General features: G+C 37.0%; 1 protein-coding gene across 1 annotated transcript in view; it reads right to left on the bottom strand.

Moving 5' to 3' along the window:
* The window catches only part of b4galnt4a (beta-1,4-N-acetyl-galactosaminyl transferase 4a), a 161,455-nt gene that overhangs the window by 48,195 nt on the left and 97,748 nt on the right, over nt 1-15,512 (bottom strand). Inside the window, exons 4-7 of the mRNA XM_015338450.2 lie at nt 15,212-15,307; nt 13,547-13,637; nt 12,298-12,398; nt 2,325-2,392 (exon numbers count right to left, since the gene is read on the bottom strand). Coding sequence (XP_015193936.2) covers nt 2,325-2,392; nt 12,298-12,398; nt 13,547-13,637; nt 15,212-15,307 — 356 coding nt within the window. The remainder of the gene's footprint in view (nt 1-2,324; nt 2,393-12,297; nt 12,399-13,546; nt 13,638-15,211; nt 15,308-15,512) is intronic.

Genomic DNA, 15,512 nt, shown 5'->3' on the forward strand with positions numbered 1-15,512 from the left:
TATTTCCGATTAATTTGTTACTGTGATAATAAGCACCTTAGTTTGGTTGTAATTCTAGAGGACATAATCAATCTCAATAAAATATGATCAGAAGCCTTCTTAAATTCTTGGTTATTGAAATAAATATCATTATTACTGAAGGCCAAAAAAAGATCTAAATGAAAGCCCTCTATAACTTGGCAATAATCAACAAGTATTTGTGTAATTGATCATTGCCAAGTTATAGAGGGCTTTCATTTAGATCTTTTTTTGGCCTTCAGTAATAATGATATTTATTTCAATAACCAAGAATTTAAGAAGGCTTCTGATCATATTTTATTTATTCTTAATGTTTCTAACTCAAATTCATACAGTTATATTCTAACTGCTTATTTTAATTAAAGTTCTGTAACACAATAGTATTAACCATGCCACCAAAAATCGTCTTATTGCATTTAGCAGTCCATTTTCACTTCTTTACCCAACTAGGGATGTGGTAAGCTTTAATGATGGAAACATTTTAACCACAGTTTAGAAATAGCAGGTGATTATCTGGAACATTAAAATATGGCTGAATGAAGAGCGACACTCCCAGATAAACTTTAGAAAATGTTTTGTAGTGCTATAGACATTGACTGGCCTCAATGTGCACTCATTGTATTTCCTCCATTTCCTCCATTATTATTACTAAGCTCTGGAACATTCTGTGAAATATTTCAGAACCTAACCTGATAAACTGTACCATGAACATTATCTGTCCACGTGTATTATTTGTTACACAGGACAATGCCAGCTCTTGATGTACCAGTGACTCCTGTAACTTCTAGGTACATGCCAGGCTAGCAGTAACGTTCACAACAGACACTACTCTCCTCTGATTGGTTCTATCCCTACTATGAGGTCCTGTGGAGCATGCAGTGTGTCAGAAGTTGAAAGGGTGACTAGCTGAGCAAGTTTAAGGTGCATGGCACCCCTCCCCCTGTAAAGCACAAACGTCACTGCTATGAGCCAATATACATATACAACCATTGGCAATTCCAGTCTGTGTGTGCATAGGAAATACAAGTATTCAGACCTACTCTGAAAATGGGACAGGTCAGCTAAAACAATGCTTTTGAGAGCATGATATACAGTAACTAGAACAATTCGCTCCCTATCTCTTTCTACCAGATGTCTTTGTAATTTTACTGGAGGAAAAGACACATGTTCTGTATATTCTGTCTGAAATACTCAATGCATCATTCATGATCTCTCATTATCCAGATGTACTATCTACTGTATCTGTATTGTACCCCACCGGACACAAAGAAGGAATACACAACATGCTTTTGCATACTCTTGTTTACTAAACTATATGTAATACATTATTTAAAATATATGTTACTGTTTATGCAACATATTTTTAATATTATATCTATTATTTACTAACGGGCATCTCTGTTTAAGTCAAACCTTTAGCAATTAAGGATAATAAAAAATCATGAAATATTCATGAATATTAATGTGGCAGAAACAGTAAATTATTAAACAGAACAAGATGATCTAACCATATTTTCTCTTCAATAGCCATTCCAAGAAGGGAACCAGAAACTATATTCAAATGATATCACCTCCTGAAATATAAGTTTGTGTTTCTTTCTCATGTTGTAATTTAAATTCATTAGAGACTTTTTTTCATTGTCATTAACCTGCTGCACATATTCATAAGGTAATGGAAAGAAGCAACAAGGTGAACTTCCATTTTAGCAGATCCCCATTTATGTTAATAGAGTAACTTAAAATTCCCACTTTCAATGGGTTATGTCACTGCACCTTGTTTTAATCTATAGGTTGTCACCAAATTTACAATTCTAGAGCATTTTGTCTTGTGGGATTCTTTAAATTTTGTAAGTGATGGTAATAAAAAAATTTGTAACAAATATTGTGAAAACTGTTCATCTATTTATTTTAATAAAGGAACACTACACTTATGTTTTATATAACACTATCATCATTCTTTAGCTGGAAAAAAAATAAAATGTTCTGAAACTTTTTAACAGGATGATTTTCAGAACTTTTAACTCAAAAGCATTTGATATCTCTTTCCTGAAAGCAATGTAATGTGGGGGATAAATAAAAAAACAACCTAGGTGTGGGGAAAAATGTGTCCTTTCACTCCTAAATATCTGACAGAGTTGGTGAAAGAAATTTGGCATTTGGCATAATGCTGTAAATGTATTTTGTTTTCTGATACAAGTACAATATAGGCGATGATTGGGTTTAATTCAACAAACTGAATACAGTTTATAATGACACAACACCAAACCATTGTACAGAATTCAAACATAGAAAAGGCTCTGACTTACTGGATAGATTTGGAAGTTTGAGATCTGAATTTGCTGAATTCACCAGGAGCTGTCCACTCGGTACCCAGCTGAAATAAGAAACAAAGGGTTAAAGATGCTCTTACAGTACTGCTAACAATAGGTCTTAGCATTTACTGTATATTGCTAATTTGAACATTTTAAAAGTTCATGATTTTCAAAGATCATTAAATTAAGACTTTTTAGGCTGCATACAACATACAGTATACACATAAAATGTTCCTCTGTTGACATGCTGCAGTCATGCATCCAACATCTGTGGGATATGTGTAAGAAAACATTGGTGATTTCTGTAGAACTTTCTTCTTATTAAGCAATAATTATTTTTTAACTGTTACTTAAAGTAACTTAGTTACTTAAGACTTACTAAATGCTTGGTTTTTAGGATTTTGTCAAACAGGAGTCTTAGGTGCTGTGTTAATTAACAGGTGAAAGGCACAAATATTTGTAGAGTTTCAAATGTAATTTATTCTTTGTGGTGTTTCTGTTCAAAGGGTGGCAGCTTGTTGAAGCTATAATGAGTAGGTTTGCAGTTTTGTGGCACAAAAGGCAGTTGCAATTCAAATTAAAAGTGGGGTACCTTAAAGTTCACTAATTATCAACTTAAATTAAAATAGCATGATATGCTAAAGTTCAATAATTGCAGAAATAAAGTACAGAAGATAATGTGTGTTTTGACTTATACAAGACAAATTTCTGCATGCAGAATTTAACAGCAGACTTTCATACCATAACATTTATGTAACTGCAGAAGACAAGAGCAGATCTCACATCCCCATACCGAGTCTGTGGTAAGTCTACCCTAGGAACAAATGTATCTCAGGGACGGGTCTACTCACTGGAGAATTTCACCAGCAAGAACTAACAAGCCCTGTGCCTTTCACATTGCAAAGGGCTGAGGCAGCTCCATGCACATACAAAACCACAGAGAGCTGATGAAAGCAAAGTACTTAAGGATCGGCTAAAGAGAGCTCCAAATCAATCCCGATTGTACGTTTACAACATGAGAGAAAAGGGAAGACTGACGTACTGTATTATGGGAATGATTGACAAAAGCTTTCTGTCCTTAAGTGTGGCCTTGTACTGTCTGTGTTCTTTGCCTCAATTTAAGAGGAAAAAAGCAAAGCTCCTAGAAGAGAAAAACCTTGTAGGATATAAAAAGCAGCAGAGACTTTGTTGTTGCAAATTTCTATAAGCTGCATTTTTCTTATTCCACTCTTTCAATTTTGCAGTCAAATTCCTTTAAATTGTTCCTTCACACATCTGACAAGATCTGTAAAATGCTACCAGAACTCTACTCTCAATACCAAACACCAATGCTTCCATAACCAGGATATTACAAAGGTCACATACTTGTACTGTATGTAAATACTGTTGGAAAAAAGACTCATAACTTTCTGCCTATTTAATCAGCACAGATCCAAGATCCATAAATTAATGCCAAGAATCCTGCAATGAGTATTAAAATGAAGCAAATGCAGACCTGCAATCAGATTCTGCTAGCCAATGAACTGAGTAATTTTACTTGAAAATCAAGCTGTATTCCTGATTTTAATATAATGAAATGAAGAATCTTTTTTCAGAAATAAACTGCCTCAGACTGAAGTAGCCTAAGAGACAGAATTTCTTTAGATAGAAAAAACAGAGCAAGTATAATTAGAATTTGCAGTGCTTCCATTCTAATTGAAAATATAAACTGAACGTCACAATCACATCAAGCTAGTCTTTGATTGTTTGTGTACTAAATTTAGTAAATTGCTGCCACACAGACTTCTAGGAGAGTAATACTACCTTATGTTTTATGCCATGCCCAGCTGCATTCTCACTTTGAGATGTGATTCTTGTCCTAACTGGAATTACCCTGCCGATGCAGGATTAACGCTGGGATGAAGAAGGAATTACCTAGGGAGAAGCCCGTCATGGCCTCGAGTTCTCCAAAAATAAAACAGGTAAAAGAAACAGGCAAACAAAGGAACCTGAACTGCATGTTTCCTCTCCCTGTATACTGACTCCGTTTGCTGAAGGGAAACTTTGAAAATATTATCTGAGCATTAAGATGATAATTCATGTTTTTTGAAAAAAAAAAGACAGCTAAATAATGCTAAACAGGCAGAGAATAGTGTCAGACTCTTCAAACAAGCTATGAGTTTCAACTATTTAAGTGTTCTGCAACATACAGTACAACAGAACAACTGTTTGATCATTCCAGCAAAATCCCCAGACTACTGTAAAAGAAATTAACAGAAGAATGGACTGAGAAATATATAAGCACACATTTCAGTGATAAAATAAATGTCAATGGGCAAAAATCAAGATGGAAACCTTTACGAAGAACTATTCTCAAAAGAAAGCAACTGGACTTCTCCGTTGAATATTTGAGCAATCCTAATAATTTCTGCATCATTCCACAACATTCCATAACAATTTTAACTTACATAAATTATTTTCTTTATGATTTACAGAATCTTGTTTTTTTAAGTCTCTCAATTTTTCAGGCCTGAGATAGAAGGCAGACACATTCTGTACATATAACCGATATGGCTTGATGATCATTCATTGTTTAGGTTTGACATGGATTACACATTATCAGAAAAGGTGTGGAAGTCCAGAGTAATCATCCTGCAGTCAAGATATTATGAGCACTGTCTCCACTGAGCTCAACATTCTTCTTCTTGAGTGACAAGAGGCATCTTCACTTTCAAAAGAAGACAATTTGTCTCAGTTTAACCAGTCATGGCTTTGCAAAACTCTTGGCTGTTTTTTCCTCAAGTGTGTATGCAATGCGGTGAGATTCAGACAGAGTTCATCAATAAAAGATTGTCCCCAGATTCCCACTGGACTGCAGCTTCAATCAAGCAAGGGCTCAATTTCCTCAGGAGTTGGGGAGGTTAGAAGGAAAAAGGAAGAAAGTCTGTCACTCTCATTTTGTCATTAAGAAACAGTGCCTTCAGCTCGTCACATTTTCTTGGAACATTTGATTTCTCTTTGTTATTCTGTTTTGTCTTTGCAAGGACAACCTTACAGTAAGTCCATCTGACATACTCTTGTGATTCTGAAATGCAACAGATCTTTATACATGCGATAGCATAAACTTTTAATTCCTACAAGCAGAGTGCTGAATTCTTAATTCAAAGAAATCCATTCTGCTAAATTTTAAATATGTTATCAAAAGGGCAAGATAAAATTAACATTCTTTTACCCAGTGCTTTTGCAATTTATTACTAGGAATAAAATTGGATATAAGGTGGCAAAATACTCCTTTTTATGATTTCTTTTAACCCTTTAAACCAGTGCTGGTTAACATCAGTCTTCCTGTAGGTTTTCTGAGTACTTTTGAATTAACTCATTAAGAACTAAAAAAATCAGACGATTTAATACTCATCCAATAAATTAGTAGAATTAAGCAATTAAAGATCAGAATAGGGATGAAAATAAAATCCTGTGGTCTTTTCCGGTTATGAAATATTTGACATGAAACCATCCTCATAGATTTATACCTCTTTAAGGTTAATTAAGACTCACCATAAAAAAAAACAGGAACCTGGTCTTGAATCCCAAAGACACCTTGTTAAGTAGCAGAATAGGCCTTTCCAATGCATTATGAAATGTACCTTTTAATGGTATAACTAAGACCAGCAGAGAAACGGGCAAGGAGGAAAGACGAGGCGCCCAGAATTCATATACCATTTTACAAAGCAATGGAATATAGGGTGGTCTGAAGCTGTCAGTACAAAGAAATTAGGTGACATACTGCAGCAAGGGATTTGGAGTCTTAAGCATTCTATCTGCCTTATCTCAACATCATTAAGATGTCACATCTTGCTTCCAACACAGATCCATGGCATTTAAAAAAGACCCATTTGGTGGGTTGGCTTTCAAAGACATTTTTAAGCATGAAAAAGACTTGATTTCAGTTGGTTTCAGTAATAATGAATTCCAGTTCTGTCGACGTTTAGGTTTTACAGTATATGAGGAGTCACTGATGTGAAGCTGCACAAAACCTCCCCTTTACAAAATATATTTTCTTTCTGTCTTTATCAGATTCCACGGAAAACACTGGCTTTAATGTTACTTCGCAGTCAAAACAACAGCAATTAAAAAAAGAATCATTTGACAAAATTATTGCTTTTATAAGAAAAACTCTTTATTTGCTGAATAATTCTACAGCAGCGGTAAGCTTAGTCTAGAAAGCGCCAAGCTTTCCTGTTTCTACAAAGTATTCTGGTAATTTATTGCATTTTTCTATAATTATCTGCATAAAAGGTGTTTTCTAGTACTAGCACAATATCAGCGTCTATGTTTATTGTACAGTCTGAGCATTAATTATCTTCTCTTGTATTCTACACGGTCCCATGAATCTAAACATGTGATTTCCCATTCTGTTCTGTGGTTTGTTCACGTGAACAGTGATGAATCAACCACAGATCATTATGTCTTGTTAGTCATAAGATGTTTTCTATTTCTAAGAACTAAACAAAGCTCTTCCTGATCTATATCAATAATTAAGATCCTTATTTTGTTAGGAAAACAGTTCAATTGCCGGTACAAAAAGAGGAAGATTGGAAAACGCAGACCATACACTGTGCATTTTAAAAGGGTTATTTAGAGTTGAAAGAAGAAATGCATAAAACAGATCTTAGTGTTTATGTAGAATATTATCCTCATCAAGACAGTGTATGGAAACAATAAAAAAGCAAGCAAAACATTTGGGTAACTCAAGCTTTATGATGCATTAGTAAGGCCTCACTTAAAATACTATGAACAGTATTTCCTTATGTCCTTAGAACAAAATCAAATAGCAACAACAAGAATGATTCCTGGACTCAGGGGACTGTCATACAATTAGAGAAGTAAAATTTCATCAGTCTAAAACAGAGGAAAATAAGAGTCTATTTGAACCAAGAATATAAAATTCAAAGGGGTACACAGTATATCTGATCAATCCAGGGGAACACTGAACATGATCTAAACAAGAACACAAAAGCACAACTGGAAATTAAAGGTAAATTCACAAGAGTAGTGGGTATATTCTTCTGTCAAGTAAGGTAGGTGAGGTGCATACCCTGAGCTGTTTCATGAAATGGCAGGATGAAATTTTAGATTCACTTAGGTATTATAAACTGCCAAAAAAACAAACTGAATGACCTCCTCATGTTCGTTACTTTTCTTATGTTCTTAAAATCAGACAGATGCAATAGGAATATAAAGAGTTAAAGACTATCCTGTAATATCCAATACTACATCCCATTATCCTGAGCAGTTTGGGTTGTTTTTTAAACCCAGGGCTTTACAATTAATGAATACTGAAGTTAATCATACAAATCTTTGTCACAATTACGGAAGAACAGGAATACAGAAAATGTGCATCAAGTCACAAGAAACATCCACATTTTAATTTGTCTAGAGATGTGTCTTAATATTTGTGAAATATATTGTAAAATATATTAGGGTTTTCACAACATCAATCTGCAATGAAGTGACAGACTTATTATAATGTTAATTATGTGACTATAACATACACAGTGTATAGAACTACCAATCTGAAAAAAATGTTTGTTTTTTATTTTGATTGTTGAAAAGTGTTTTGGATTCTCTCTCTCTAACTGGATAAGTTAGGGACTTTGAAGCTGATACTATACCATAATCAGTTACTGTACAGTATATAGCTGAAAATTCATAAGTTGACAAAGCCTACACTGCCTGTAATGTAATATATGTATTAAAATCCTCCTGTGTAAGAAGATATGTAAGCAAACATACTAGTTGTGTCACGCCCTCTACATCTAGAGGGAGCTCCTGCACTGTCCTGTTCCTAGTTTCCCTGTGCTTCACTTGTCCTTCCGGTGGGTCTTGTTGTCTGGGGCTTTATATTTCCGGGTCTCCCTCTCCTCCTCGCTCGGCATTGGGATCGGCTGTCGAGAGGCTCGCCTCACCAGGTCGCCCCACGTCAGCTTCACGAGGGCTCGTGTCTCGTTCAGCCAGAGGGCGCTCCTTCTCTGTCCTGTCTCTCATTTCCGGTTCTTTGCTGTCCTTCCGGTGTTTCTCCTTCTCTGGGTCTATATACTTCCGGGTCTTTCATTCTGCCTTCGCTCAGCATTGACGTTCGGATGTCCTGAGACCCGCCTAGCACCAGGTTGCCTCACGTCCTCTACCTGAGGACATAGGTTTCTATACGGCATTTCCTGAACAGCTGACTCCAGGCTAACCCCCGTCTCGTCGATAGGCATAGGGTCTTTACGCTCTCCTGCCATTCTTTGGTTTGTCCATTCCGACATCCGTGACACCCCCTTATTTGCTCTGTCCCTGCCACTACGCATAGGGTCCTCCCGTCTCGCCGGTCTCTCTCCACGCCTAGCCCCCAGCTTCCGTGACAGTTGTTACTAAGTATTTAACTGATCTGAGGAAATCATCCAGCCATTTACTTGAAGGACCCCACTGTATCAGCTTCAACAGCAAGGCTGGGCTTTGCTGTTTTGAGCCTCATATTAACAACATGTATTTCTTTTTAAATTAAAAAAAAGTTAAATGGCAGTCAACTGTAGACTGCAGTACCGATTCTGAAAAATGTATCATGAATCAAAAAAATAATACACAAACAGACCAAGGAGCAATAATCGCCTAAGATGGTTATCAGTTGATTGGCTTCTGTGAGATTTATCCAGTACACACACAATCACAATCTGGGCAGACGTGCTACAGATAGTCTCCGAGTGCTTGTTAAAATGACACTTAGAATACACAGAGGATCGAGTAAGAGGTCAAAGATGTCACATTTTTTTTGTGTCTGGATGCTCTTTACATCAGTAAGATCTGTCATAGTGTGACACTAGATACTGGCAAATCACAGTGGATTAGCTATGAAACCCCACGCACATACATAGCATATAATCCTGCAAACCTCAGAGGCAAATCTTTTTGGAGGAAAATGCTTTTGCCAGCAATGTCCAATGCAGAAAACTCTAGTAAATCAAAAAAGAATAGCCGTCATAAACCAATCTTCTCCACTTTGGATGGTCTCCTGCTGGCCTGTGATTTAATAAAGCTCATTTTCCTTTTGTTTGTTGTGTCTTTCCACTGCATATTTTCTGTCAGTTAGAAGGGAACTATTGTTAATATACTGTAATCATGATTTCTCATGGCAAACAGTATGAAGATCAAATTGGAAGGCATATTATACAGTAGGATTGTGCACGAAGCAAAAGAAAGAAACAATGAAAATAATCAAAGTATGGAATCCGTGAACTAAGAACACAGGTTTTGGCTTTTCCAAGTTGTTAAAAATAAAAAAACAATCTTTCATTAAACCTGGATTATATCACGGGACAATTGTAATTAGGATTACCCAAGCAGAGGTGTGCAAATGCCAGTTTTCCAGCCCCTCAAACAGGAGTGACACTAGTAGGCTGAGAGCGACATCAATGACAGAGAAGCTGCTCCTCCACTTGGGCCTGACCCTCCCAAATACTGATGTAGAGATTGCAGCACGTTAGAATCACTGAGCTTCAATGGGCTTGATGGGAGTTGGGTCCTGCCTGCACTTCCTCATTCCCCCTCTGGGGGGGGCAGGGGTAGTTGCTATGAGCTGAGACATGAAAGACACAATTGGCAACTCCAAATTAGCCATGGGCATAACAAAAAAAATGGCGTTCCTTAATTCCTTTTAAAAACTCTTCCAGGAATCAGAAGCATAAGAAAAACTAACCTGCTTCACACTGTTGAATCAGATCTCAGAACACCTCATATAAAGTTACACAAACACAAAAATGTGATTATCGAGAAAATACACAACCAAAACTTGAGATTATCATAGATTTCAGACTGCTGTAGGTTGACGGGACAAGAGGTGTGAAATTCTAAGATGGAACACTTGCATAATTCAGAAATCCGAGGAAAACCAAGGGCAAATTGATTGTATGCTGCTTTCAGTTCCTGCACACACACAAAAAACAGGATTTTTAATGTGTTAATATTGGCTGTGCCAAAGACCATTGCGATTATGTTCTTCCTTGCTACACAGCTGTTGAAGAAGGTAGTATAATAATGGGTCTTTCAGACAGGGGGGGAGGCAGATAATGCATATACTGTATCAAAATCAATTTAGAAACTTTTATCTTGTTTTTCATGTTCCCTAAAGGATATTTTATTGTCCCATTGACAGAAGAGCTGTCATTGACTTGAATGAGCAAAATCTCTTTCAGTGCACCTCATATGGTTCTTAGAAAACATACTGTTTTAGTAAATTAATCTGCCCCCCAAAACTAAACTGTTTTTTTTAAATAAGTTTCAGAGCACAACCAACATTACAACTGTCTCCACAGGGATGTCTACAGTAGGTACAGCATTTTTCTCATTTATTGATAGCAAGTTAAGCCCTGAGCTATTAATTTAGCAAAATTCTGAGATATTCAAATAAGATGACTCAACTACAACACTGTATGTGCATTTCTAGGAATTGTATTCATGCTAGCAAGAACTATTCCTGCATTTGGCCTACATTTGTAATGAACAATAAAAAGTCCAAAAATAAAAAAAAAAGATTTTCAAACACTTAAGGTCTACAGGACATGCCTTTTTATAGTTATATACCCATTTTATTTGATTTTTTCCAAAGAATCATTTTGTAGTTTTAAAGGTAAGCCTGCAGTACAATGAACTAATACCTGGATCTAATCCATTAACTATCTAGTCCATTCATTACCAGAAAACCACTTACTCCTTTTAAGGATCATGGCCTAGAACCAATCCTGGAAATACAGGGCAGGACTAGACCCTAGACAGGATGCAGTCCACATACACACAAGTACAGGGAAATCAATTAATCAATTAACCTTCTTGCCTTCAGAAGGTGGGGGGAATACATAGCACTCCCAGGAAAACCATATAGAACTAGGAAGGCCATGCAAGCTCCCAAGCCAGAATTGAATCCAAGAGAAAAGCTAATCAGTATACTGTCCCCTTCACCATTACAATCTAACATTTTGAATAAAAATGACAAATATTAATGAGGAGCAGTACAGTGACAATGAATTTAAAAAATAGATGGATGGAAATATTGATGAGCAGGTTTAAATGGCCAGTTTGATCCTTTTTAAATTATGTTGCATTCCCTTCACATTTTAGGAGATATCTGGAGAGTGAGTGGCAACATTTTCACTTTAGCAGATCTATGCATAAACGTTACCAACTGCAGAGGTCACTTAATGAATAGAAGCTGCCTCAGCTCTAGTACTACTGAATAAAATATGACAAAACTGAAAGCAAATACCCCCGTCTGAGCACAAAGCTGGGAGAGATCTGGAATATGGAATACAAAACACTATTTCCTTTGCATAGAGGTGTTTAAATGTGTGCATGCTTGATGCCATTGGAGGTCGAATTAAAATGAATGATTATTTTTTGCCCAAATTCTAGGAGTGAACCAAGTTTGAATTAAATTTTAATCCACAAGATGCCTCTAAGCATCTTAATACCATGACAGTTTATTGTTTTCTTTGCTTTTTGCCTGTATGCTGAATTAGTGTCTTACTGTGAGAAATATTCTAGATAAAACCATGGCCTATGCACAGACAGGCAATATTTGTTTCTTAAAGAAACAGAAGCAAAAGGCAATAAACTGCTCTTTCTGTGGCTCCTTTTGTTCATCACATCAGGTATTCATGCAGGTTTTGTCATGCATATGCCATGACTTTACTTTAGTCATTGTACCAGCTAATATCAAATATATTGCAAACACAAAGGGATATCTGCTGTAAGACAAATAAATATCCCTAGACCTGCGTAGAAATATAAGGCAATACAGTTACCTACTGGTGAATAGTTGACCAAGTGATAAAAGATTCAGTCGACTGATTCCTGGTATGATGCATTAAAAGTAGGAGACTAATTTAAAGGGCATTTAATTCAATAAAGTATCCAGATGCCCAACAGAATAGGTGTATCAAGGCAGCATATGTACCTTTCCAACAAACACCAGCAGCCTGGCATTGATAGGGTTCTCATCAGAGCTCAGCCAAAACTCAGAGTTATCATCAGAGGCGATTGCAAACTGGAAATCACCTAGAGAAAAAAGAAATGAGACCATTAACTGCCAATATCCATCTTAACATTTTAACCACATGTGCTGTGAAAAAGTTCCACATTCTTAAGGACAATGGCTGTCCAGCTGAAACTATGTTGTTGGGCCATGTTGTTTGTTAAATTAATCTTGACAGACCTGGAGGGTCAATATGACACAAACTGCTCTTTCAGTTAATCACAGTGGATTCTGAAACTGCAGATGGGATGTTCAGATTTTGGCTCTGTAATGTATTAAGGGAATTTGCATGATCAAAAAGTGTATTATAAAAAGTGAGGGTCTTTGTGGCAATGAAATTTCATGAACAGTGGAGCTGGCAAAACGGGAAGAGCAGCAGGTGTCAGATCACAGAAACGCAGCTTTTCGAAGGCATGACGAGAGCAAAGATCAAGAACCACCATAGACAGCTTTCTAGTATGGTAAAGGATGAAGAGAGGAGCTATCTCTCCTAAAACTGCATCTTCAGCGCACCTGCTGTGGGCGTTATATGTCTCTGCCAAGGCAAGGTGGAAACAGAATGAAATCTTCCAAAAGTTTTAGCACATTTCCACATCTTTCGCCATAGCTTTTACTTTTCTGTTCCTGATATTAGTAGAAGTGGTGATAGTAGTGGTGATAATTGATGTAGAAGCAACAGTGGTCATAGTAACAATAGTAGTAGTAAAAGCTAATACTACCTATAATAGTAGTTCGGGTGGGGAGCTGCGTCAGCATGCGTAGGCTGCAAAGGAACAAGTAACAGGTTTATTCCATGCTGAAAAAAAGAAGAAAGAGAACACAACGTTTCGGCCGTGGAGCCTTCTTCAGGTGACACCTGAAGCTGATACGTTGTGTTCTCTTTCTTCTTTTTTTCAGCATGGAATAAACCTATTACTTGTTCCTTTGCTACCTATAATAGTATTGGTAGCAGCAATATACTGTAAGTAATATTTGTAATAGTGGTCGTGTGGTAGAAGAAGGCACAGCAGCATGACAAAGTGATATAAAATCTAGTGATTGTAAAATACATATCTTTAGACTGTTATAGTTTCGAAATCTATTGTCTGTTTTTACTTTTCACGATGCACATGACATGAAATTCAGACGATGACTATGGAGGACGTGAGCACAACGCTCTGACAGCACTCACCATCCTTGTAAGGGTGGATGAAGCCAAATATTCGGAGGCCATAGTTTTTCCATTTTGGGGCCACAGCAAGCTTCTTCACTGTGGTCCTTGTCTGTAATTAAAGATTCATCCATAAGCTTAAGAAATATCTGCACTATTGAAGAAGTACTGTACCTGATGCTAATTTAAGGTGAGGCATTTCCTGGGGTAGTCTTAAAAGTCACCCCTGATTTTATTTAGAATAACAGCACTGATGGATTTTCTGCTAATTCCAACATTCCAAGCCCATTTTCTACCTGTCAGTGACACTGAATCAAGGAATTCACTGTGTGCTTTGGCCACACTCCCTCCGACAGTCAGAAATGTAAAAGCACTTGTTCCAATGAGAGCCTCTGCCCATTATTTAATTCATAGTTCTTGGATTTAAAACAGACATTGAATTGTGTCATCAATTCCAACCAGTATGGATAAAAGAGCATTTCTCACAGGATGAATATCGCAAGCAAGACAGAATCACCTTCTCTATGCTGTTTTAGCTACTGGAGAGGGAGCTGTGTCTGTGTGTAATCTGCAAAGGAACAAGCAGAGGTAAATACAGTATTTACTGTTGAGTCAGAAAGAGTGATTTGGCTGCAGACCCTCCTTCAGGTGTGTGAAATGATGAAGGGGAAATGTACAGCATGTCTTTGTGTCTAGTCTTCAGAGAGGAATGGAGTTCCTATGTATCCATTAGCCTATAATTAAGACAAATTGGGCAATGGCTACTTCTAATTCAATGTGCTGTGTAGTGTGTGGAACTCAATAAAATGAAACCTTAACATAGGGAATAATAGAGCCATAGGATTGTCCCCAGATATTGTCTGATACATATACTGTACATAATGTCTGATACACCCAAGAGATGATACAGTTAAAGAAGAGCAATTCTTAACACAAAGAAAGGCTTCAACGTGTTGTTACAATACTTTGTTACTTTTACCCTTGCTCAGGGTTTTTTTTTATTTTCCTTTTAATTACTGAGTGGCAGAAAAATGTTGATAGAACCAAGACAGCAACAGCGAAAAACAAAACAAATCCGGTAAATAACTAGCAGAATAGTGGAGTTTTGGAAAACAGAAAACAGCCCTTAACAAGACTTGTGATGGAGATCACGTAATGTGCAGCAGAGTTGCCCACTAGGCAGCCAGACCACTCCATCACACTGCAGGGCTTTGTTACACTTTACATAATGCAACAGGCCAAGGAACCACCATCCTGCTCTTCAGAATCGAGGCTGAAGGCAGCTGTCAGTACCACTTTCTTGATAGTTCAGTCTACATTTTATTGCATTTTGTTGCTTAATTATTAAGTACTTCCTTCTGTGCAGTAACCACATCCTACCAATTATTTAAGCAGTGGTACATTACTTATTTCCTGGTTTCTTTTACACAGAATGTATTGCAATGGAAAATATGTTCAGTATACACTGTCAATTTGCAAGGGATTTTCTAGGCAAAAAGAGGAGATGCACTGTAGCACTAGAACCTAAATAAGAAAGCTTTGTGGGAATCTTTGCTGTTTTGTTGGCATGGCACTTGCCACTGTATCTTATTTTCCCCTTAAAAATCTGTTCAGATTCTACAAACTGTTGTGTATCAGTTATGCCTCCAGCTGATCTCACATACCAGTCTGCCCGTGTGTACTCACATGTGGGTACAGAGGGAAGTGAAGGTTCTTTCTCAGCTGAGCAACGGAGGCGCCACACCAGTCTTCAAACACATGGAGATTGGCTTGCCCTTTATACTGCAGAGCAAGGACAGGATAGATGAGCTGTTAGGAGAGGTTCGTCACAACTACCGATTTTGATAAATGACACAGGAGATGGAAGACAGACTTTCATTGGATTTTTCTTTTCCACTTATCAGTTCTTCTGTTTCGTTCTCCCGAGTCTTTAAAAGGTCGAACTCAGTCCAAGATAAAGCATTACCACCAGTAATAAAGTCATAAC

The sequence above is a fragment of the Lepisosteus oculatus genome, chromosome 21 (assembly GCF_040954835.1).
Source record: "Lepisosteus oculatus isolate fLepOcu1 chromosome 21, fLepOcu1.hap2, whole genome shotgun sequence".
NCBI classification, from domain to species: Eukaryota; Metazoa; Chordata; class Actinopteri; order Semionotiformes; family Lepisosteidae; genus Lepisosteus; species Lepisosteus oculatus.